Genomic DNA, 25,358 nt, shown 5'->3' with positions numbered 1-25,358 from the left:
GAAAAAGAAAAAGGACCTTAATACTGCAGTTGTATCAGGCGAGGTCAATGTCACCGTCAGAAATACATTTAGCATGCAGGATCTATATAAATATGAAGTCACTATCTCAAATGATTTCTAACGCTCTGAGGCTTTGGTGGCAGTGGTTTTATTAAAGAGCTGGCTTGTGAACAGACCTGATAATTGTATATCAGTAATTTTTTAGGCTGTTGAGCTCTAAAAATGTAGTACTAGAGCCGCAAAACAATCACATCCCTAAAGTAGACAAATCTAAATGTAAAACTAAATTGCCAAAATGGTTTACTAGATCAATTAAAAATATATATTTAGCAAAAAAAGGCACTTTACAGAGCGTTAAAAAGGGACCAAAAACAGCACCCAGAAAGAATACACGGAACTGCAAACGCCAGTCAAAAAGGAAGTTAGAAAGGCCAAGAGAGAAATGGAAATGAACATTGCTAAGGGGGCTAAACCCAATTCCAAAATGTTTATCCAATATTACAACAGCAAGAGAACATTCAAAGAAGAGGTTAAATGTCTAAGAGATACAAATGTCAAAATCATAGATGAAGAAAAAAAAATAGCAAATATTAAATGATTACTTTTCACAAGTTTTTACAAAGGAGGATATGGACAGCATGCCCCACATGTCAACCTGTTCCTATCCAGTTTTAAATAACTTTAGCATAACCGAGGCAGAAGTGTTAAAGGGACTAGGAGCTCTTAAAATAAACAAATCCCCTGGGCCGGATGAGATCCTCTCAATAGTACTCAAAGAAATGAAAGAAGTTATTTACAAACCGCTAACCAAGATCATGCAGCAGTCTCTTGACACAGGGGTGGTACCGACAGACTGGAAAATTGCAAACGTAATACCAATGCACAAAAAGGGAAACAAAACTGAACCAGGTAACTACAGACCAGTAAGCCTGACTTCTATTATATGCAAACTTATGAAAACTATAATAAGATCCAAAATGGAAAATTACCTATATGGTAACAGTATCCTGGGAGACAGTCAACATGGTTTTAGGAAAGGGAGATCGTGTCTAACTAACCTGCTTGATTTTTTTGAGAATGCAACATCGATAATGGATAATTGCAAAGCATATGACATGGTTTATTTAGATTTCCAGAAAGCTTTTGACAAAGTCCCGCATAAAAGATTAATTCTCAAACTGAACGCAGTAGGGATTCAAGGGAACACATGTACATGGATTAGGGAGTGGTTAACATGTAGAAAACAGAAAGTACTGATTAGAGGAGAAACCTCAGAATGGAGTGTGGTAACCAGTGGAGTACCACAGGGATCGGTATTAGGTCTTCTGCTATTCCTAATCTACATTAATGATTTAGATTCTGGTATTGTAAGCAAACTTGTTAAATTCGCAGAAGACACAAAAATAGGAGGAGTGGCAAACACTGTTGCAGCAGCAAAGGTCATTCAAAATGATCTAGACAAGATTCAGAACTGGGCAGACACATGGCAAATGACATTTAATAGAGAAAAGTGTAAGGTACTGCACGCAGGAAATAAAAATGTACATTATAAATATCATATGGGAGATATTGAAATTGGAGAAGGAATCTATGAAAAAGACCTAGGAGTTTTTGTTGACTCAGAAATGTCTTCATCTAGACAATGTGGGGAAGCTATAAAAAAGGCCAACAAGATGCTCGGATACATTGTGAAAAGTGTTGAATTTAAATCAAGGGAAGTAATGTTAAAACTGTACAATGCATTAGTAAGACCTCATCTTGAATACTGTGTTCATTTCTGGTCACCTCGCTACAAAAAGGATATTGCTGCTCTTAAAAGAGTGCACAGAAGAGCGACCAGAATTATTCCGGGTTTAAAAGGCATGTCATATGCAGACAGGCTAAAAGAATTGAATCTATTCAGTCTTGAACAAAGAAGACTACGCGGCGACCTAATTCAAGCATTCAAAATTCTAAAAGGTATTGACAATGTCGACCCAAGGAACTTTTTCGACCAGGGGTCACAAATGGAGATTAGACAATGGGGCATTCAGAACAGAAAATAGGAGGCACTTTTTTTACATAGAGAATCATGAGGGTCTGGAATCAACTCCCCAGTAATGTTGTTGAAGCTGACACCCTGGGATCCTTCCAGAAGCTGCCTGATGAGATTCTGGGATCAATAAGCTACTAATAACCAAACGAGCAAGATGGGCCAAATGGCCTCCTCTCGTTTGTAAACTTTCTTATGTTCTTATGTTCTACGCTGTTAGAATACTCAACAGCAGGCAGCAATTTTGTTAGCAGGTAATCGATATATAATACTTTCTCATGCATTTTGAATATAATAAAAACATGTATTCATTCAAGTGAAGATTTCTTCACAACTGAACAAATCGTATCACCCCATGTTGTTTATACATTTAAATGGCAAGTGGAAAATGAACACTGCACAAACCTGCAATATGAAAACTGCTATTATCATTTGTTCTGGGGTTACTGGCAAGCCAAAAAAAAAACTAAAACAAAAAATGGTCACGCTTTATTTTAAGGGCTTTTTTTTTTTTTTTTAGTATATTATCTATTAACAAACATTGTTATTTTTTAGTTAAGGGTTAAGGTTAGGTTTAGGGTTAATAAAAACCTGATTTACTTTGAAACATTACAACAGTAACAATTTGAAGCAATTTCAAGCATATGATCGACTGGGTATTGATCATCCATAGGGATCTGGTGTTTGATTGATCATCCACAGAGCGCTGGTGTTTGCAGCGTTAGCTGGCTTATTATATATTATTAACTACCAGTTAACAGAAAAAAATGTACATTAACATGTTTATTAGCGGTTTGTTAACGGTTAATAAACAAAAAAATAGCCCTTAAAATAAAGTGTGACCAAAAAAAGTCAACATTACTTGTTATTCACTAGTTTCCAAAGATTCTGTTTAAATGTAGAATGTGTGAAAAAATATGGTAGTGGATCGCCCATGTTTACTGTACCATTTCTCTGCTCTTGACTGTGAACAGTGCAATGCTGAGGACCAAAACTAATAAAAACAAGAACAGACTTTGTGGAGTTAACATTTGTCTCGTTTTGTAATTTGGTGGAGGGCAAGGTTTCAGCACTTGACTGGTTGTTTCTGTACTGATCCATAGCTAACTGCCACTATTTTCACATATCTAAAATTGGACACAGCTAAATGCAAGGTCTTTAACCAGCAAGGAGTGACAGTCTTTCATCAGGGCATACATACTGCACAGAACCGAAGTCTGAAAAAGCAAACGCTGTGTCTCCCGTGCTTTGTTGGAGCATCTGCTACATGCTCTACCATTCCAAATTCAAACACGTTAAATTTCAGTTCTGAAGTTTGCAAATCAAACACAAATATTGTTAAAGCAAATAGCTGATTACACATTTAACAACTTAAAAAAAAACACAAATCAAAGCATACAGTCAGACGGTCACGTTTTGGATAGCTCCTCCATCCACATCGACAAATAGCACTGCTTAATGACACATTGACTGCCCTGGATGTGCTGAAGGAACTCACTGTATTGCCTCATATGTCACATGTCTTTTTTTTGTTATATACCTGTAGCGGTTTGCAATGAATCATTATGAATTATTGTACCTGAAAACCACCATGTGTACATTCTCAATGTGATACATCTTTAATGTCTGACAGCAGTGCCAGTCCCCAGACTGTCATTAAAGCAGAAGGATCAGTGACAGGAATTGTTCTAGGCTAGTGCACCAACTTCTGCACCCGTGCATGTGTCCGAGCCAGTGGGGTTGGTGGGAACCCTCAAGTGACATCTAGTTAAAGCCATTTAATTACCCCACAGATCAGATACAGTGAGCCTCTTGTCTTTCCTACAGAATGAAGCTTGTTGGCTATATCATGCTGAAGCCTGGTCAGAGCTCTGCGTGACAGTTTTTAAATGAACTGAAAGTGTCACTCATCCTGGCTGCAAGCACTTCGCTGGAGATACACAAGCAATTTCAGCTATTTTTTCTAGGCCACTGAAATTCAGTTGACAATTTTTCTATATGTCTGTTTGTGTTCAGACAATGGTATTGAAATTTCTAAATCGCCTGATTTCACTCTCAATTTTGCTAAATAGAAAGTTTCTATTTCAGGACAGAAAATGTTTATGGGATATTAGATGTGTGGAAGATAACCACAATAAAAAAAAGACAACAAATATAAGAGTTAGGGAATTAGCAAATATTTTTCAGGAAATCACCAGTGGAGGGAAAAAGACAAAGTGAAGAACCTGTTTGTGCATGTCACAAAGACAGCCGAGTGGCCGATGTCAGAACCAGGAAAGGAAGGAACACAAAGACAGAACAGATGAATTTAAATGATGAGGCGCTTGCTTGCGCCGGTTTATTGTAAATAAACAGTTTAAACAGACAAAAAGGCAGGACACGGCACTTTACGCCAAAATAAATATACAAACAAAAACGGACCAAAACTTAACAAAAAGGTGAGTTTAAATAAACAAGTATCGTGCTGCTCCCACCAGCATGTAATAGCAATTGATATTTATGACTTTCTCCTTCTCTCTCTCCCGTTCCCTACTCACCGAACATCCAACCCCAGTGAAAAAAACGTGCATCTATATGTACTGTTGTGCTGGGATTCAATTACTAATTAATTATTCACTTGAATCCCAGCACGTTAATTATGTGCAACCTCATGCTCACATATTAACTACTTTAAATGCACGTGAAGTGATGTACAATCCCGTGCCTAAATACAATTATACATTTCTAAATACATGTGAAACACAGACCTGTTTATATTCCATGTACCAATGACTATACACCAACATTTAACACACCACACGCAACATATAACAGATAATATACACAAGGGCGGACACTTTGTCACAGTGCAGCACGGCCACTCTCTGGTCCAAACTCGAATTTCCAAAATGATTCCAATTACTATAGTATTTGCTGAAACATGTTTAATGCACACAGACGCCCTCTTAAAATTGCTTAAAATAATTGCTAAATGTGCCACACAAAATGTACAATAAAATTACTTATGTATCTCCGGCCTACAATATAGCTACAATATATTCATTGAATTTGTAGCAGACTGGATTCTAAATTCTAAAATAAACTCCACCACCTGTGTTTGACCAAGACCAGGAAAATGGCATGCACTTTAAAGGGATGCCCACCACAGACAATCAAATTCAGAAAACATGCCATCATTTTTTTATGCAGTTTTAATGTTGTTTGGGTTGTAATTAAAATATCTAAATACAGTAGACTCTAGAGCACTAGTTGTAATCTGTCCTATCCTAAAATGCTACACCTGGTTTTCTAATTTATGTGTTTAAAAAACAGTTAATACTTTGAATAAAAGCATATTCTTTAACACAGTAATGTAATAAATGCATGAGTAAAATTGTATTTTTAAAAAAGCAGATTCTGCCAGTCTAGCAATGCTCAAGAAAGCACTCAAGCTTCAAGAAGCTCCAAATAGGGTACCCAGGCGATTACTTGATTAAATAATGTTTAAATGAGGCTCGCAAAATAATGGCTATGGTGAACAATAAATGAATAATGAATTAATAAATGCATCTCCACCTTCTAGAGGGTTTAGTAAATTCCATGAAAAGTAGGGGGTGGTGTCTAAAAACAGGCAAATGCTATTGCAGATTTGAAAGGCAAAAGCAATTGCACAACTGATGTCCTGCACTAATAAACATCAATATTGCTTACCAAACAAATAATACCCCCAACAAAATCCTAATCAGAATACATACAGCAGAAGGAATTCTCCAATGTGTTTTTCACTTTTAGTAAAATGTATCTGATCTCCTTAAATAAGACTATGATATGCAGATTAAAAATAGTATATTCTTTTAACAAAGACTTGTCAGAACCCTACAGTACAAATTGTTATCGTATCATTGCATTCCATTTTAAAATCGGACCAGTTACTCTATCCACTCATTAGTTCAACATCTGTAAAAGGTTTCATTTCAGATGTGTTTGCCACAAGACAAGTGAGCTGCTTCTTTTTTATTTCACAGATAATCACTATTTGCTGCTTAATCAAACTTGTAATCTCACACATGCTGAAGTCATTGTCAAATATAAACAAGAAAGATTACATGCTGCTAATTGATCTAGGTGATAAAGACAATTCAGTAGAATATATGCTTCAAATAACCATTCAAATGATCCAAATAAATATATCCATTTCAAATTAACCAACATTCCTAGGACTGACTTCTGGAGGTACCTGCAGCTATGTCACTGCAAAAGAGGTTTGCTAGGGAGCGGTCTGAAAATGCCCCAGGCTTCATCAGTAAAAGTTTTAGATCAGTGGATGCATAAGTCCCACCAAGCTTCTGTTATATATTTATTTTTAATAGATAATACAACCCCAACCTGACTGGAATGAAAATAGGGAGCGGGACCCAGGTATTAGAGGTCTACTTGGGCTTTAATTTAAAATCCAATCCGAACCCAAACTGACCAAACAAATCCGAACCGGACCCGAGCCTGAGACCTTTGAAGCATCTGCATACCCGACCCAACCATCTCCACAAATATCATAATTCCAAACATGCGCTATTGAAACCAAGTACGTTCCATGTAGAGTTTATTCCAGATTTCCAGTTAAAACGTAAATAAAGAAAAAAAAATCACTTTCAATTAATCATATCTCATTTACTTCCTTTTCTAATAATCCAACACTGCATGATTTAAAAGACGTCAACAGGCTTCTGTGTAAACAGCAACAAATTAAAGATGCTCTTGCAAATACATCTCTTTTCAGTGTGCAAAGCCACATGGACTTATCGCTGAACATAACAATGGACTTAGATGTACTTTTTCCAACTGTGGGGTTGATGGAGGGTGTACCATAAATGTGAAAATGTACAGTGCTGTACGTTTGCAAATGTTCCGTTTGATGTATATGTGTACAACAATAAAAAAAGAGGATTACAAAAAAAGAAATCCTTAGCGAGTTTCATCACAATAAGACAAGAGATTTTCTAGATGCATGTAAAACTCTAAATAGTGACACATGTATGTATGTGTGCATGTATGTGTGTGTGTGTGTATATGTGTGTATGCATCCCCACCACCGTTTACCCCAAGTGGGGATAATAACCACTTATCTTGTGTGTAAAATTATCCCTGATTAATGTCTCAAAACAGGCACAAAAGGCAAGGACAGTTAAATGTTTTATTTTTCACTATGTAAGATTGTATAGCAATGTGAACTTAATTCAAAAGGGCAAGATGCATTTGTTGGCATACTGATAATTACATTATTAGGAAACCTACATTCTCACAAGAAACTGAAGGTTAGCTATGAGACTAACATGCAAATAAATCATAGTGGCATTTAACTGGAGAAATTCTTCAAGCAGACACTAGACAACTACTTAGTAAAATTAGCTCTTTTTCCTAGTAGTTTAGCCATTCGGTCATTTTAGAAAATGTGTTGCATTGATGGTTACTTTAAACCTATTCCTAACACACTAAACCAAGCACAACACATAGCAGTTTCTGAAACAGCTTTGAACAGCAGCAGGAAAAACTGCATGCAATGCTTTTCAACATGATACAAGCCTTGTGCCCACAGTTATGTGTCCATTAGTTATCAGAATGGGTTCTAATTTGCCAGCAAATGAATCATTGTGGCATGTTGTTGCATAACGTAAAATCACTTTAGAGGAAACTGCCTTCTGCAATCTGCCATCCAGCTGAACTTTCAAACTGGATCACACATCAACAGTAATACATGTGGCATTTTTTGGGAAATGAAAATAAAAACTAGTAACAAACAAAACAGGTTCTCCTGCAATGCTCAGCCGCTAGCGAATGTAGAAGTACCATATTGCTCATGTGCTGTTTCTTTAAATTAGACATTTCTTCAATCCACGAAGGGTGTTGCTGGAGAACAGGTTATTGCTTACATTATACTCTGGTTTACCAAGATTCTGACAGCTTGAGAGTTGCTTCGAAATTCTACTTAAAAAATAAATATATTAAAGAATTGTGTTGGGACTTCATAACCCACAAGCCCTTGGACTTACCGAGTGCCATCTGCTTTCCAGCTGACTTTGTATGCCTTCTGCTCCAGGAATTTTAGGTTCTGTCTATCCATGGATACTGGCTGTGCTCCAGGGAACCCAGACCTAAGAATTACAAACATTTCTTTCAAACCGCAGTCAGGCTTTAAAAACTTCTATCAGAAGTCAATCAGACATGACACACGTTTCCTCTCAGCCACAGCCATTTCAATCACAAGTTCAATTTACAGACCGACACTGTCAATGAAAATAAAAACCTTTTCACCCTCCACCAATTTCTGCCAAGGCAATTTTTGCAATGTAATTTTGTAAATTACTGCCTCAAAGCTTTTAAATTAATTATATTTGCTGCCTTGCGTCCTAAATCCAGGAGGTAAACTGAATGAAAGTACTACTAATGAAAATACTGTCTGTGCCGATAAGCCTTTATTAACAAGTTTATGCCATTCCACTTCGAGTCCCTATATGTGCTGTCAATAGTATACAGTTATTGCGGCCTTCTTATTGAAGAGGACTTTAGATTCACATCAGTAGGAGCAAATCAGGACTGTAAAGAAGTGGCGTACATTGATTGTAATAACAGAACACACACACACACACACACAGATAAAGATGTATATGCTTACCTTTCCCATTCAGAGAACTGCTGACATTTCCTCTGGATTTCACCAAGCTTTGGTTGTGTTGTAATTTGTGTTACACCTTTAACTTGAATTCCTTCCAAGAACACAGCTCCCTACAAAACAAACGCATTGCTTTCCTTCAATATAAACAGAAAAGCTATAGATGCTTTGTACAGAAAAGTAAAATAACCCCTTTGGCTTGGTATTGCATGAAACCATTTTTTTCAAAATAACTACATTTAGAAGAATGAACCTGGTTCCTAACATTGTGGAACCCTGTTTTAGGTAAACCAGTAAAGATACTGGACTCTGAAACATTAGGATGCCCAACTTTGCCACCTTGTGGACAAAGAATAGATGTGCTCCCATACATTCAGTATATATGGGCTGAGGGGAGAAGGGTTTACAGTATTTCCAAGCTTTTGTTTTCTTACCAGTTTGAGTCGTTCCTTTTTCCTTTTGCCTGGCAATGACCCTGAAGAGCTGGGTCCTGAGTCCTGACCAATCGTGTTCCCCTCATCATCCACGTCATCAGCATCATCATCTTCAAAACACCAGTCAGGCAGAGGGGGGGCAGAAGGGGCGTCTTCCACGTCACCATATCGACGGAACAGCTCTTTCAGGTAATCTCCTTTGTAAATTCCTGGTGGTCTGGCCTGAGCAAAAGCAGCCACAGCAGCTTCGATACTAGTAATGACAAACAGAAAAACAAGCAATAAATCCTACCTCTGCGTGAAAATAAATGAACACACATGTGGCCGTTTGTCCCTGAACTAACCTATTTTAAAAGCAAACTGTTACAGTAATCTTTTCTTAAGCTCTGATAAGAATAAAAAATAGCCTTGCTCCAGCAAATGTCTTCTCTACCCACAATGCACACGATTTCAGTGATTTTCTTAATCAGTCTCTCAGCTGCACTAGCAGACACTACTCACCAGCACAGGTAACAAACTCAATTACTCACAGGGAGGCGTAACCCCTGTTCATCAAGAATGAAACAGCAGAGACATCTCCTTTCCTAGGAGGTCACTTCTTTATATTTAACAAAACGCGCAGGCTGTCCTCTATGCAGGATAGACACCCTAACCCAAAGATATAAACAGTGTATTACTGTTTATGTGTCAGTTGAAAAATTAGCATTTGCTTCTGCCAGCAGCCAAATCTATTTAGTTGTTATCTTTTATTCATTTATCTCCAAAAGGCTCGCTTACACGTCAGACCACTGAAGTAACATGAGAGGAAGTTTGAAATCAGCTCTGGGAACCTGAACCGAGAAATCTTGTTTCCACTGGGAAGTTCTGATCTAGCCTTTTCATGTGAAAAACAAATCTGTCTCATCGGTGAGAAAAATTACCGGATCATTTTCAAAAGGGGGAATTTTGTTTAACCTACCAACAATAAAATGCCATCAATCTGCAAACACTCCTATACCTACATTTCAAGTTTTGTGCAGCTCAGTGCTGCTGTACAGTAGTCACAGTGGTTATAACTAAGAGAATGTAGTAATAACAACACTATGCAACACAATTTTTGTTCCTGGGTAGTAAGTGTTATTTCCTAATTGCTTATGCCTCAGAAGTATAGAAAATGGCTATTATTCCCCACAGACTTTGCTTTTGTGACCAGGACAGTGATAGTTCAAAATATCACTATTTCCAATGGGAAAACGGGCAAATGTGTGTCTTTTCGTTCACATAAAGTCAGAAAAAAACAACATACGAATCCAAACTAACATGTATTTATACTAAAGTAATACAAAAATGACTACAAAAGATTTAGAAGCGAGTAGTTTTTTGAGATTTACGATTATACTGTATTTACAAATTCGCCCGTTTTCTCATTGGAAATAGGTAAATTTCAAAATATCACTGTCCTGGTCACAAAAGCAAAGTTTGTGGGGAATAATAGCCATTTTCCATACTTTTGAGGCATAAGCAAGTAGGAAACAACACTTAATACCCAGGAACAAAAAAAAAACCAAAAAATTGTTACACGGTGTAATTATACCAAATTAAAACTTTCAGGAGTAACAGTAGCAAAACAAACATTTTATATATATAATATTTGTAAGTAAGCTTATCACTGTCAGAATCAAATTGTAGCATGTTAGTGATATGCTTCACCAACAGTCCATAACAGACCGTCACATGTTTAGAAATGCACCCTAGTGCTGCACCCACTCCTGCTCTTCAGAACCATCCTTCATGACTTCTATATAAATGACCAGGAGGCAAGAGTTTGGGCAGTCAGACGCCTGTTTTTGCTCCCATATACAGATCTGACATACAGGTATTGGTGCAAGACTAATAACAAACCTATTTATTATTATTATTTCTTTTTTTTAAATAAATGGTTACCTCCAGTCCATCTTCTCAATCAGATAGGCACAGATTAGAAAGCCTGTTCGATTGAACCCGTGTGTACAGTGGACACCTGTATGTGGGAAACAATTTTACAAAAGTCAAACCAAAACAAGGAGATTTTCACCTTCCAGATCATTGCAGTGATACAGTAGTTAGCTACAGTAACAAATGAAACAGTGAGTTTTTGACGCTCTCTAAATAGGATTGTGCATCCAAGAGGAAAGATGCTAAATGACAAGTGTGTGAACACACTATCTGAATAATAATAATAACTTAGATGGCAAGCTCGTTATTCCCAGGTACAGCATGCCTTTGGGTGTCTAAAACCATCTGTGCACGAGTAGTGGTGTTAAGAAGCAATAGACTGGGCATGAAGGGTGAATATGGAGTGATGCGACACCTTGGCAAAACTCTTATTCCCTTAGTGCTTCTTAGTGTCACTGCTAAAATAGGGAAGCATGAATCACTCACATGGATAACAAAAATGAGTTTCAGCATTATTTTTAACAAGCTGATACTGTCTAAGTAAGACCTTCACAATTGCCTTCCAATATGCATTTCTCGAATTAGCATTTCCTGTGGTGGTGTTACTTAAAAGGGTTATAAGGACCTTTTTATTTTATTGTTACATGTTCCTACGTGTTGTTACAGCTGTTAACGCAAACGTTTATTTTTTATTTATTTTTAACATTTTGACCACTTTTTTAAACTGTTAAATTGCATTCACATGTAACCGCATAGACGTCTCAGAACTACATTTCCCATCGTCCTCCTGCTCACTGGTAAATCCATCTCAGTGACATAGGTGAGCAGGAGGATGATGGCAAATGTAGTTCTGACAGGTCCATGCAGGTACATGGGAAGCCATCTTGAGGTAGGGAACGCAAAATAAAAGCTTAACAACGTGGTTAAAATGTAAAAAAAGCTTTAAAACAATACACACACCTTACGTAAAAAGTTGTAGCAACACATGGTAACATGTAACACAATAAAATAAGAAAGGTCCTTATGTACCCTTAAAAGCCTTTCATGTCACACACTCTGCAGCAAGCACATGCATGTGCAATCCAGGCTCTCCTCTATCTAGGTATGCCGGGTGTGATATAAATCATTAGTCCAGGTTTCCACCCAAGCTGAATATGCATTGGCCAGGAGGCTTAAAAACAAATACAAAATTAGGAGTAGTGTAGGAGTCCATTTAAAAAAGACAGTTGTTCCCAAATGTCCACACAGCAGGGTAATTAAAGGAAATTAATTATTGTCAGTCAACCATAGATTTTGAGCACTGAAAACACCACTGATCTGTGACTTTGCTTCCTCTCAATGTGCTGCTAATCTAAGACTGCAGCAGCAGGGAGTTCTAAACCATATTGGAATAATATCCGATGCCAATAAACCATCATAACCCCTCCACTGTTCAGTCACAACGCCAAGATATTAATAATTAGGTGGTAAACACCAGTGCATTATTCACTCAGTATCAATTCTAAGCCATTATTCTTTCATAAATTACATAGAACAGCTCAAAGGGTCCACCTAGTGGCTAATACAAACACAATTTCATAGACGACTTTATTTACTATAGGTAGTGTAAAGGGTATAAATGTGCTTATTTGTCTGCATTTCTGCTACTTTTATTCTATTAGATTTGTGGTCAACACTTATGCCACACCAGACGCAATGCGATTTTTCATTGGGACGACAATACACTTTTGCAGCAACATGAACACACACCAGAAGCGACACAGAGGCGATGCGACAGATTTGAAAACTGCCAGATCTATGAAAGTATTACAAATTGCTATTGACAAGGCTATGATCAAGACTGGTACATATTCATCAACATGATGTAGTAACTATGAGTGTCTTCTCTGACGGTATTTCAACACATATGGCAATAAATCATACACACCAGACTTATCCAGTCCCTTCGAAATGGATGCCGATAGATCATCCTCCCAATCTGTATCTTTATAATTGTGATGCCCTTTGTCATAAAGCTCTGGGTATTCTTTCTACGGAAAGTATTACAGTTTCCTCCGTCATTCTGGATACTGCTTCACCCTGCTGAACCACGTACATTGAAGCTGTTCTCCGATTTATTTTGCATCGCTCCAGTGCCAACCCTGAGTCACCCCTGGTGTGAAAGACACTTATCAAAAGTATAGGTTCTATTCATTTTGTCGCATCACATCTGGAGAGTAGCAGCCTTTAGGCTTTATTAGCATGAATGTTACCGACATCAAGTCACTTTGGCCAGTATATTGTACTCTATGGATTTGAGGTTCAACTCAAACTATGCTCATTAGAATTGAACAGTTCTACTCAGCTCTGCTGGGATGCCCATCATGTGTGTATCCAATCACAATACAATGAGCTTCCAGGTGAATACCTTAGGCAGCATGAGTCACATACAGCCACCTACAGCAAATCTATCAGTGCTAATACTCCTGGATACAAATATGCAAGGGTTTGGCAAGGCAATTTGATGGACAGCTTGAGATCCAGAGCTCCTTATCGCAAAGACTGAACTGTAAGGCTATAGTGTCCGTCCCTTCTATATTTGATAAATTGCGCAGTCTTCTACTCATTTGATTGAAAGGTCCTTTGTGCAGTTCACATAGGCAGACAAGTGGATTTTCAGATTCATATCAGGACACGGTCATGCAACCAATTAACCTTTACAAATCACATTAGCACAGTGACTACTACTGTCTACTAACTACAGTCGAACATCTTAACTAAATATTAAACTGTTCACAATGCACTCAAAGGTCAAGTATAACAGTACTGTATTTTACTAAAAATAAGACACACAATAAAATAATGTGTGTTCCTCTTGCAGGAATATAATCCACCTGCATATTTCACATGAATGGAAAAACATCGGGTCTAAGTTGTTAATGTTCTGAATGACAGACCATGGAACGTCAAATTTAACCCTGCCATACCAAATTATTTTGATATTGATAAAGGCTATCACTAAACATGTGGCCAGCACTGCATTTATTTATTATCTATCTATCTATATATCTATATATCTATCTAGCTATCTATCTATCTATATATGTGAGACAAGGAGCAGAGAAAGTACAGCCCTGGAACTACTACACCTCCCATGTTCTTTATTAAATGCAGCTGGCTAAAAAATAATTATGTAACAATGTGAAAATCCAGCATAAGTCTATGTTTGAACATTTAAAACGTTGCTCCAATATTAACATTTAGTCATATGCACAGGATATAGATGCAAGGTTTTTTTTTTTTTTTTTTTTTTTTTTTAAAAGACCATTTTGGTTAAAGATTTTTCCACAAGGAGGCAGCATAGCCCTGAAAACAGGTAAAAACCCTGCATGCTGCAGCATGAAACAAGACATGTCATCTCAGGAGTCACAGTGTAATACAGTCAGTCTCAGCAGTCTGAAATCAGGAAGAATCAGTGCGCTATGCAAGTTGTATTATTTTTAGCACACACGTCAAGGTTGATTTGAGTAAGGATGCCAAGTGGACATGATCTTGTTGCACTGTGTAAAGTTAATTTCAACTAGCATGAGACTTAACTTACACAATATGGTGAATATAAAAGCATTAGATCATTAATAATTTCCCATATTAGGTTTGTTCGGGATCTTTACTGAAATAAAGCATGTGAGGCACTGGATGACAAACAAGTGCCATTAAACTGACAGACATACCCCATTGTGTTGCTACACATACACGCCACATAGATACATACCCATCAGTTCGGTAGGAGTCTTTTCCATGAAGTGCTCACAAAGCCGGATAAACATCTGAGTGTGTTCTGTCGAAGGGCATTCACCATGCCTATGACAGAAAAGGCAGTTCATAACTGAAACAGAGGCACCTGTTTGCTATTCATGTGGAAAAAGGTTATTCCAGGTCAAGAAAAGATGCCATACCATGGGAGACCAATTTAAAAATAATCAGGCACACTTCTTGGACGTCAAAAAAAAAAAGTTTAACTAAAAACCATCTAGACTTATTCCATATAGTGATGTTATCTCTGGTTAACTTGTGACTCAAGTTGTAGGTGTCATCTCAAACTCCCACAAGCAATACGTTGCTACCTAGTCAGAGCAAGAACTCCAGTTACAATCACAGATCTCCTTCAATTAAAACCAACACCTATAGATTGGGGCAGTCCTATAAACAGCACTGAAAATGTTAACAGAATGTACATCAATCAAAAGACACACCTACCCTTTGCATTGAAGTTTCACATATGTAATGCCTTCTTGTTCGATCTCATTTCGATCGTAAAATCGTGTCGTGTTGGTCAAATCAACTAGCAATCCCATTTTCACCTGAAGAGAAAAAAAAAAAAAAAAAAAGGTCATTCATAATCATAATAAAGATTGCGCCGTGGAAAAATGCCAAGGACTGATGCAGCTAAAGAATGGCCTTTCATCACTGCTGGTTTTTGTTTGCTTACACAAATGGGCCCTGCATAATTCTTTTAATGTTATAACAGCACAATGTTCCTGTAAATCAACATTGGGTATAAGAATGACTAAATAATGCAATATGATTCATATTTTAGGACTATGCAGTACATTTGTCATGGCTACGCACATAAAGCATCTAATTCCTCTGGGCTTGTGCAGGGGGATTCTGCAGTCTTGACTGAGTGTTTACTTGAGAAACACTGCAGCTGCAAAAGGCAGAAATTAATGGCATCTGCTGACAAAATTAACTTTTTAGCATGCAATGTATGTAAACTTCCGGTGCTCAATTACCACACCATGTACTTGCCACTTGAAAAAGAAAAAGCAGATTGCTTTCTGTTGACACCAGTGCTCACATAAACATAAGAACATAAGAACATAAGAAAGTTTACAAACGAGAGGAGGCCATTCGGCCCATCTTGCTCGTTTGGTTGTTAGTAGCTTATTGATCCCAAAATCTCATCAAGCAGCTTCTTGAATGATCCCAGGGTGTCAGCTTCAACAACATTACTGGGGAGTTGATTCCAGACCCTCACAATTCTCTGTGTAAAAAAGTGTCTCCTATTTTCTGTTCTGAATGCCCCTTTGTCTAATCTCCATTTGTGACCCCTGGTCCTTGTTTCTTTTTTCAGGCTGAAAAAGTCCCTTGGGTCGACACTGTCAATACCTTTTAGAATTTTGAATGCTTGAATTAGGTCGCCACGTAGTCTTCTTTGTTCAAGACTGAACAGATTCAATTCTTTTAGCCTGTCTGCATATGACATGCCTTTTAAGCCCGGAATAATTCTGGTCGCTCTTCTTTGCACTCTTTCTAGAGCAGCAATATCTTTTTTATAGCGAGGTGACCAGAACTGCACACAATATTCAAGATGAGGTCTTACAAGTGCATTGTACAGTTTTAACATTACTTCCCTTGATTTAAATTCAACACTTTTCACAATGTATCCGAGCATCTTGTTAGCCTTTTTTATAGCTTCCCCACATTGTCTAGATGAAGACATTTCTGAGTCAACAAAAACTCCTAGGTCTTTTTCATAGATTCCTTCTCCAATTTCAATATCTCCCATATGATATTTATAATGTACATTTTTATTTCCTGCGTGCAGTACCTTACACTTTTCTCTATTAAATGTCATTTGCCATGTGTCTGCCCAGTTCTGAATCTTGTCTAGATCATTTTGAATGACCTTTGCTGCTGCAACAGTGTTTGCCACTCCTCCTACTTTTGTGTCGTCTGCAAATTTAACAAGTTTGCTTACTATACCAGAATCTAAATCATTAATGTAGATTAGGAATAGCAGAGGACCTAATACTGATCCCTGTGGTACACCGCTGGTTACCACACTCCATTCTGAGGTTTTTCCTCTAATCAGTACTTTCTGTTTTCTACATGCCCTAATAAGATCTCACACACACCAGTAAAACACTTTTGAACCATGAAACTGTTTCAGTATGATCTACATAAAACAAAATGCACATGTCATGTACCTTGAGACTCTTTAGATAATTAGAGAGCATGCTGGGGTGGAATCGGTTCTCCGCCGGGACCAGGTCATCATATTTTGGACCCAGCATCGTCTTCATCGGCAAAAATGTTCCTGAGAAAACAAAAAGACAAAAGGACATTATTCAGAGCTAACGAATGTACACTGCCCCACCATGGTGTTTAACTGCAGTGCTGCAGGCTGCGCAGTGACAGCCTGGCGTTCAGGTTCCTGACTTAATTTACTCTTTTTCCAGTCAGGTCTGCGAAAAGAATAACTGAAAACAAAGGATTAGAAACTCACACTAGTCCTGCAACTAGCTGATTTTGGAGAACTACTTTCATTAGATCAAGCTCTGCATCTGCTTAGCAATGCTGCATAATCTGGAGCAGTGCGAATCGTTCTGAGATTCTGTTGTTGGATTTGAATGAATTATAAGAACATAAGAAAGTTTACAAACGAGAGGAGGCCATTCGGCTCATCTTGCTCGTTTGGTTGTTAGTAGCTTATTGATCCCAGAATCTCATCAAGCAGCTTCTTGAAGGATCCCAGGGTGTCAGCTTCAACAACATTACTGGGAAGCTGATTCCAGACCCTCACAATTCTCTGTGTAAAAAAGTGCCTCATATTTTCTGTTCTGAATGCCCCTTTGTCTAATCTCCATTTGTGACCCCTGGTCCTTGTTTCTTTTTTCAGGTTGAAAAAGTCCCTTGGGTCGACACTGTCAATACCTTTTAGAATTTTGAATGCTTGAATTAGGTCGCTGCGTAGTCTTCTTTGTTCAAGACTGAACAGATTCAATTCTTTTAGCCTGTCTGCATATGACATGCCTTTTAAGCCCGGAATAATTATGATCCGGTAAGAAAAATATTAACTACTGAATATGAAAAATGCATTGGTTTATAGATATCCACAGTTCCAGGTTTGGGTGCAGTACTAGTGGAAGTTTCTAACGGCCAAGACTAACAAAAATAGCAGCCATGCCTTGTACAAGTCCTGCATGATATATTACCATCCTCAAACAATTCAATTTCTATTATTAGAGTTGACTGTCAAAATGATTTAGTGTTAGTCTTCAAATGACAGTGGCAGGTTTCTTAGACTGTATAACATCTACGTTCAACAGTCAGCACTATCTAAAGAATCATGCTTCCTTTTGTGTTGCTTTCAATATCTGCACACACCTGTTCACTAGATGTCGCTGTCTCTTACAACCATACAGACACTTTGCTGATTTAGTCTGAGTTACAAAGCTATACATTTTGTACACTTTTTATTAATACTTACTTTAATTATTCTTATACTATATTGTATCACTGCTCAAGGTTAGAAACTCCTGCTCTCCCGAGGCAAATTAAATCTGACGAGGATAAGTTGATGTGTGTGTCTCTGCAGTCTTCTGGGCGAGTACTTAAAACAAATGTACACATATACTCTCACATTCAGTCTTGCATTAAAAAATGCACAAGTCAATTTTCAAATGGGATGTAGCAATGGTGAATAAGCATTCATAATGCTTACAAAACAATCACTTGGAAAGGAACTGAAACCTCCCTTCATCTACCCTGCAATGCCAACCACACTTAACATGTCGTTTGCGTTCTTCCTCTGCGCGGGATGCAAAGTTTATTGGGCATTTGATTTTACAGAAGCACGTTGCATCTTTGAAGCCATTTTATAAAAATGTGGAGATTTATATCGTGTTGCGACCCCCACCACAAAAGAAAGAAAAAAAGACTGAAGGTGTCACAAGCAAAGGGAGCCGCTCACAAACTAACTGCCAACTCCACAAACCAGCCAGCTTTTTTTGTAAATAACACATGTAATTAACAATAAAATAAACATTTTATTTGTGTCATCGGTGTCAATTTCTGGTGGAGCTTCGTGGTCGGCAAGGTGACACAGCTAACTCTGCCATCCCGTCTGGTACTGTCTGTTTCTCAGCACAGTAATCTCTCAGTAACGAGGTGCAAACAGGTGATTGATCAATCTATAGAGGCGTTTACCAAGGTGCCTTTGTTATTTATTTTTTTGAAATCTAAATTTATAACAGTGTTTATTTTTCAGGAAGTCCTATTTTTAGGTACCCCAACTGTTGTTGTTGATGATGATTCCAACTTAGGCACTTCACATAAGGACCAGTAGTTTACATCAGGTCTAGCAAGCTTCAAAAAGTACTAGTCTTTTGGACTAGTATGTCAATATTGTTAGTTTCTAACCGACTGCTTTTTAAAGTGAGAATTAAAATTACTTGTTTTACTGTAATTTAAGGGGGGTCTTTGTATTTTGGCATCCTATCTTTTACTTGTTTTGTATATTATTCATTTGTGTTATGTTCATATGTAAAAGAGATTTATAACAAAAGGCGCTACTTAAGAAATACAGCTTGATTGATTAAAGTGAGAGAGAGTCCGGCAACTACAACTGCAGGGGCTGCTCCTGAACTCCAAGTACCTTAATGTGTGACAGAGCACCCTGCAGTGTTGACAAGACGCACATTTCTATAACTCTGCTGTATCCTGTGTAGCAGCAATTAAAAAAAAAAAAAAAAAAAAAAAACACGCTAAAATGTGTAAACATATTCCCAATAGTTTTTATATTTTTATATTCACAGATCATTGGTAAATAAATTAGGGAATTGCTTTTACTCAGGAACGTTCACCGAGAAAGACATTTTCTTCTAAACGCTGCAGTGTATCCAATTCATGCCTCCTCCTGCACCACTGCTGGTTCTCTAATTGAAATCAGCGGTATAGCGTGGGAAAAGAAATGAAGCATTGCTGCATGAGGGAGCTTGGTCTGGAGTACACTGCGATCCTTAAAGACATTTGTTTTCCCTGACTAACTTCACAAATGTATTGTACAGTTGATGTATGACTTAGGATTAAAAATATAAATAAAAATATAACACAGTAGAGAGTCAACTATGTGAATTCGTATCGCCCGACGCCCGGACAACAAGTTTTGCCGCTATACTTTGCCCGTCGGACAAGTAGTATGTATTTATTTATTTTTCCTGTGTTTGTTCTGTTGCTAGAAAGAGACTCTAGGTATATTTCTAGAGAGGCATGCACGTTTCTGAAAACTGAATTGCAGAAGTCTAGCACTGACACACAAATATTTTAAAAAGGGTTGGCTAGCTGTGGGGAAAGCTGACATTCTATAGATTACAATAAAAACAGAAATGGCTGCCAAAAGAGCGAGCCCCTAGCAATGCACAGACTCATCTTTTAAACTGAAGAAATTATTATTACATTTTTTGTAAGTGAGCAAATAAGTGATGCAGCTTTCTTAATGCATGAACCTGACATCTACACGCAGCAATCTTGGTAAAGATACAACGACAAAAAAACGCCATAGTCGCAAAGGAAAAAATCATGGTCAAGCCTGTACAGTGCTTGTTAGGATGTTCAAAGAAAAACATGAAATCAAACATGTTTATAAGAGAAAAAATAGCTGTAAATGTTGTACCCTGTTTAAAAAAGTATACAATAGAAATAAACAAAAGAAAAAACATTTTGTCTTTGCAGAATTTGATGGCGCCTACTGTAAATATTCCGTGCATTTTGGTAGAAAAACAGTATAAAATGCAGAGAAACTTGACAGGTTATACACAACTCCTTTAAAAATCTGGGGATCAGCCTTTACAAAACTGAAAGAACGTCGAGAAAAATCAGAACTCCACAATGCAGCAGTAATAGTTGGCAATTATTTTGGATGTGTTTTGTGCGATGGGGAGATTGTCTAGTAGATTTTTAAGGACAAGTACATTTTTCTAGCATTTTGTCCCTTTTCAAACATTGCATACCCCTGAACCTTACTGTCTAATCAGCCGAATGCACCTGTAGTCACGTGATGAATTACGTGTGGTGTATTACGCACACAGCTTCTGCTGCTACAACAGCTATAAGATTTAGCTGCCAAAAGGACCAGCAGACTGAGGCAAATGAAAGTTACAGAATTATTCAGGCAACCATAACCTTAGATGGAGCATTGTGTGCTTTAAATTGTTTTAAGTTGCTTAACTGCAACGGTCACCTTGTCCTTGATTTTTCTTCTGCTTCGTCAGTAAGGGCTGGAGACACCGTCTATGTTACTGAACTGCTAAGAACTTGGATTTTATTAATTGCAATTGGACGTTATTACAATGCCTTAACAGCAAGTATCAAAGTATAGAAACATTTCACTGAATTTTTGAAGTTTATGATTCACTGAAGTTCTGTATTGTGTCAAAGATCTACTGAATTGTACTCTTTGATTTTCAAAGTTTGGTATATGGTATGTTTAATTACATTATTTCATTTTACCTGAACTGTAGGTGTTAGTTTTACCAAATTGCATTAATTTAATTATTATAAAGCTTTGTAATTTTGTATGCTTAATGTGATAGAATAGGTTATTAGCTATATCTCATCAGTGGGTACTTGTGTATGTTAGCTTTAATCTATACATTAAAAGGTATAGTAACTTATTAATACCGGTTCAAATATCCATACAAATAGATTATGCAAACTAGTATCTGTCCCAATTAGTTCAGAGCATTGATCCTCTGCTCTACTGTGATACGCACACAGGACACAGCAAAGGTAAAATGCATTTCTTATGACCTTTGCAGGGCGACCTGTAACACATGAGTATATCAAGAACTGAATTAAACATATGCGTAATAGCAAGGAGCTGAACACAAAAGTAAAAGCACAGCAAAAATGAATGAAAAAGCAACGTATTTAAAGTTAAAACAGCAGTGGTAGGTTGTCAAGAATTGGCACCTACTGTACTTGGAGAAAGTGGCTGTATATTTTAATTATATACACGAGGAATTCTGACTGCAGCCTGTCATGCATCAACATGACCGGGATACTGTTTCCCAGCCGTGGTTCTTGTTTACAGCTATCCAAACCTGAACAAACTGGTCAAAGCGAACTGCTGCTCAGTAGGGGCAGTGTCTGCTGTTAGTTCATAGTCTTGTTCATACACAGCATCCTTTGATATAGTAACAGATCATTGCAACTGTGTACCCAGCACTTTCTGAATGCTCATTGCTGTGGTTGAAAATTGATGCAAACGTGCAAATATATAGCTATACTATTTTAAGTTCATGTTTTGACTTGTCATGGTGAGTAAGTTGAACTGCAATTAAGTTATAAGGCACAATGTTCTTGTTTAATTCTCTCCAAGTCCCCTATCTAAAACGCACAGTATTCTATAAACATTATTCTAAAAACAGTTAAGTTTTCAAGGTTAGTCATACACGAAATATAATGGCAACTAGGCACACAGCTATGTGCAATGTTTGTTGTAAACAGGGACTGTTTACCCAACGCAACTTTTACAGTTTTAGTTGTGGAAAAAGAGACAGCTGGGTTAGTTATCAGTTTCTGCAACATGCATCTGCTAGTTTGATCAATGCGAGCCGTCCGATAAGCTTCCTGCCAGACAAAACGTATGCATGCGTTACACGAGTTACAGTAGAAGCACTCAGCACAACACGTTTTGTAAACCTACGCAGTGCACTGTCAAATTACAACTCAGTTCACTTTCATCATTCACTCGAACCGTGCTTTAAAAACTGGACAAATACAGCCGACTTGATCCAGCACTAAACCTGCAGGCAGCAAGAATGGGATTTGCAGTGTAAAAATGACACATGCATTTACTGTCAATGGTTACAATGAGTTCGATAAGGAGAATGCTTGAACCCAGTTTAGTACAATAATGGGCAATTGCAGTCTGTGTTTAGACACGTGATATACCCGCCTACGAAATGCACAGCTTTTGATAGACTCGGCACTATCAGATACAAGAAGAACGACACGACAGCCCTGTTTGATCATTAAAATGAAGTTAAACCAGAACATTTCTGAATGATGCGTTATGTAATAATTTAATTACAGTGGATGCCCGACTCACCTGCCACAGGTTGTCCCCTTCGCGGACAATTCTTCCATCTAGGCGGGATTCCGCCGTGTGACATATTTGTTCCAAGATTCAGGAAACGTTCCACTATCCAGATAAATCGCCTCAAACCTCACAGCAAAGACCGCGTTGTCAGCCCCGCATTGGTGAGGGTTTCTCCCGGAGAAGAGCCCTCCAAATACGCGCTATTTCGCTCCCCTGATCCGCGGCTCTGGGCCTGTACCTGGTTGTTAAAGTGCTGTACGATATCCCTGAACGTATTATCCTTTACAGACGAGCCAGTAGAGTCAAGCAAACAAGATTTCCTACAGCGTCCGCTGTTAAGGTTTAATATCTGAACTCTTTCAGAAATATGTTCCGTTTCGTCAGGCAGTCGCTGCGCAATCCATGAATGAACTACAACAATCAAATCCTCCACATTTCCCCCACAGTACACTGCGCCACTGCCACAACAAACGCAGTGACCCTAAATACAACGCTAGTAGGCGCAGGCGGCGTGAGCAAGTGCCCTAAGCGATGACGTCCCACGAGAAAAGTGCAGACTGGCTGGCTTGGGTCTGTAAATATAAATGAAGTGCATTTGAATGGTGCGTTTACAATCATAGAATCCCTGAAGAAACGCACGGAGTACACAGCTGGGTAAATAATGTTAAGTACTTTATATATGATAAACCCACAAAAAATAACTGGATACCGTTTGTACAGGATTATGTTTTTTTTAAAAACTTATTTACAGACCCAAGTGCCATTGAAGAAAGGAACACGTTTAAAAGTTGTCGTAAGTACAGGATTATCAACTGAACAAAACAGTCGTTTTGGATTTTTCTTCCCTGTATTTTTTCTTTAGTTTGTATTTAAACACTTCGAAATCATTCGTGCACCCACCCCTAACAAAGTCCATGCAAAGTTTCATCCAAGTCAGGTGAGTGCATCATTGAGTAACAGTGCTTTGTCTAGGCATCCTCAGATACCGGGCATCAATCCTGTTGTTTGATTAGGTAATAGACGACTCGCTCCCCTCTTTAAAAATAAACTCAAGGAGGACATGCCTGTCAACTGACTCGAGGAGGACTGACGCCTGCCTGTCAACTGACTCGAGGAGGACTGACGCCTGACAAAGGAAAGAGCGATACCTGAGGATGTCCTAATATGGACACCGTAAGCATGACTTGGTTAACTGCTGTAGTCTGTGCTGTGTGCTGCAATGTATATGATATTCCAAATGAGTCACAGCATGTTTAAATTAACTTAAGAACCGAAAGTAATTTCCGGAATTTCCCAGAACATGCAAATAATGTGTCCTGCCCTTCTGAAGTCATGTTTCTGTGAAAAGTGTAGCTAATATGATTCAAGTCATTTGTAACAGATAGAAAATGTGACAGGTGAAATATATTATCAGTACTGTAAAAAAAATGTACTGCTCTCAAATCCAGAAACCTACAGGTAATGGTGTTTGCTTATTCAAGTCTCTTGGTTGCCACAAAACAAATAACAAAAATAAATTATTTTACACTAAATCAAAGTGAGCATAACAGCTCTTCAGAACAAAGGACCATAAGACTGCAATGCCCTGGTGTGCCAGTCATTTGTACAGAGTGGTTCTGAGCCATGTACTGTAGCAATACTGCTGTCTCCTTCTAATGTGCATGAGGACTACACTTACGATAGTAAGTTATTATATATAATTATATCTTATTTTAAGAGGTAATTGTATTGGTATCTGAACTATGGGCAGGCAGAAAAGGAGGGAATTTACACAGCCATTTTTAGAACTAATTTCTGAAAGAAAAAAACAACTAAACAAACAAGTCAGGAAAGTAATTCAATGGATTCTTACGTTTGTTATTTCTCTTTTTAGAGAATAGTGCTAATGACACTTTACATATTTTCCCGAGTCCTGAATCTGGATTCCAATGATTTCTCTAAACGCCAGCAGAAGGAAAATAGAGGGATTTAAGAAAGCTAACTGTTGTTCTTTTTTTAATCCCAAACAGTCATGTTTATGTGGTGCTAGGTGGTGACACAACCCAAAATGAACCATCTATTGCCATGTTTTAGTCTTGGTTCAACCATTATCTGTTAATGGGCTTTGTTTACCAAATTGTTGGAAATGGCGCACAGCCAATGTTATTGTCATACACGTTTGTATTGTCAGACCATGGAGTTTCAGAACTAAGTCATATATAATTTGATTTTTTTTTGTTAATTGTATTATCACAATCCCTTTCCTTTTTTTCTAATTCTGAAACTGAAACAGTACATTCCTGAATACATGCTGTGCAGATTTTCCCAGAAGGGACGTGACAATTTTCTTGACAAGCTTGCCTGGTTGGACACATCCTGCTAGGCAACAACTGCTGTATCTGTGTTGCTGGGGGAAAGTACCACCATGTGACTTTGCATCTCACTCAGCCATTGGTTACTGTTATAACGGCAGGGGATATTTTACAC

At 37.9% G+C, this 25,358-nt stretch overlaps 1 protein-coding gene across 2 annotated transcripts in view; it reads right to left on the bottom strand.

The window, feature by feature from the left end:
• The window catches only part of rngtt (RNA guanylyltransferase and 5'-phosphatase), a 77,173-nt gene extending 53,813 nt beyond the window's left edge, over positions 1-23,360 (bottom strand). Inside the window, exons 1-8 of one of the 2 annotated variants that reach the window (XM_041253708.1) lie at positions 22,902-23,360; positions 16,996-17,105; positions 15,263-15,366; positions 14,778-14,866; positions 11,036-11,111; positions 9,113-9,365; positions 8,682-8,791; positions 8,059-8,160 (exon numbers count right to left, since the gene is read on the bottom strand). In XM_041253708.1, the coding sequence (XP_041109642.1) occupies positions 8,059-8,160; positions 8,682-8,791; positions 9,113-9,365; positions 11,036-11,111; positions 14,778-14,866; positions 15,263-15,366; positions 16,996-17,105; positions 22,902-22,965 (908 nt within the window). In that variant the 5' untranslated portion in view covers positions 22,966-23,360. The remainder of the gene's footprint in view (positions 1-8,058; positions 8,161-8,681; positions 8,792-9,112; positions 9,366-11,035; positions 11,112-14,777; positions 14,867-15,262; positions 15,367-16,995; positions 17,106-22,901) is intronic. The other variant, XM_041253709.1, reaches the window with a different exon arrangement.
• Positions 23,361-25,358: the final 1,998 nt, after the last annotated feature.

This window comes from Polyodon spathula, chromosome 6 (assembly GCF_017654505.1).
Source record: "Polyodon spathula isolate WHYD16114869_AA chromosome 6, ASM1765450v1, whole genome shotgun sequence".
NCBI classification, from domain to species: domain Eukaryota; kingdom Metazoa; phylum Chordata; class Actinopteri; order Acipenseriformes; family Polyodontidae; genus Polyodon; species Polyodon spathula.
This window is presented reverse-complemented; position numbering and strand designations above follow the sequence as displayed.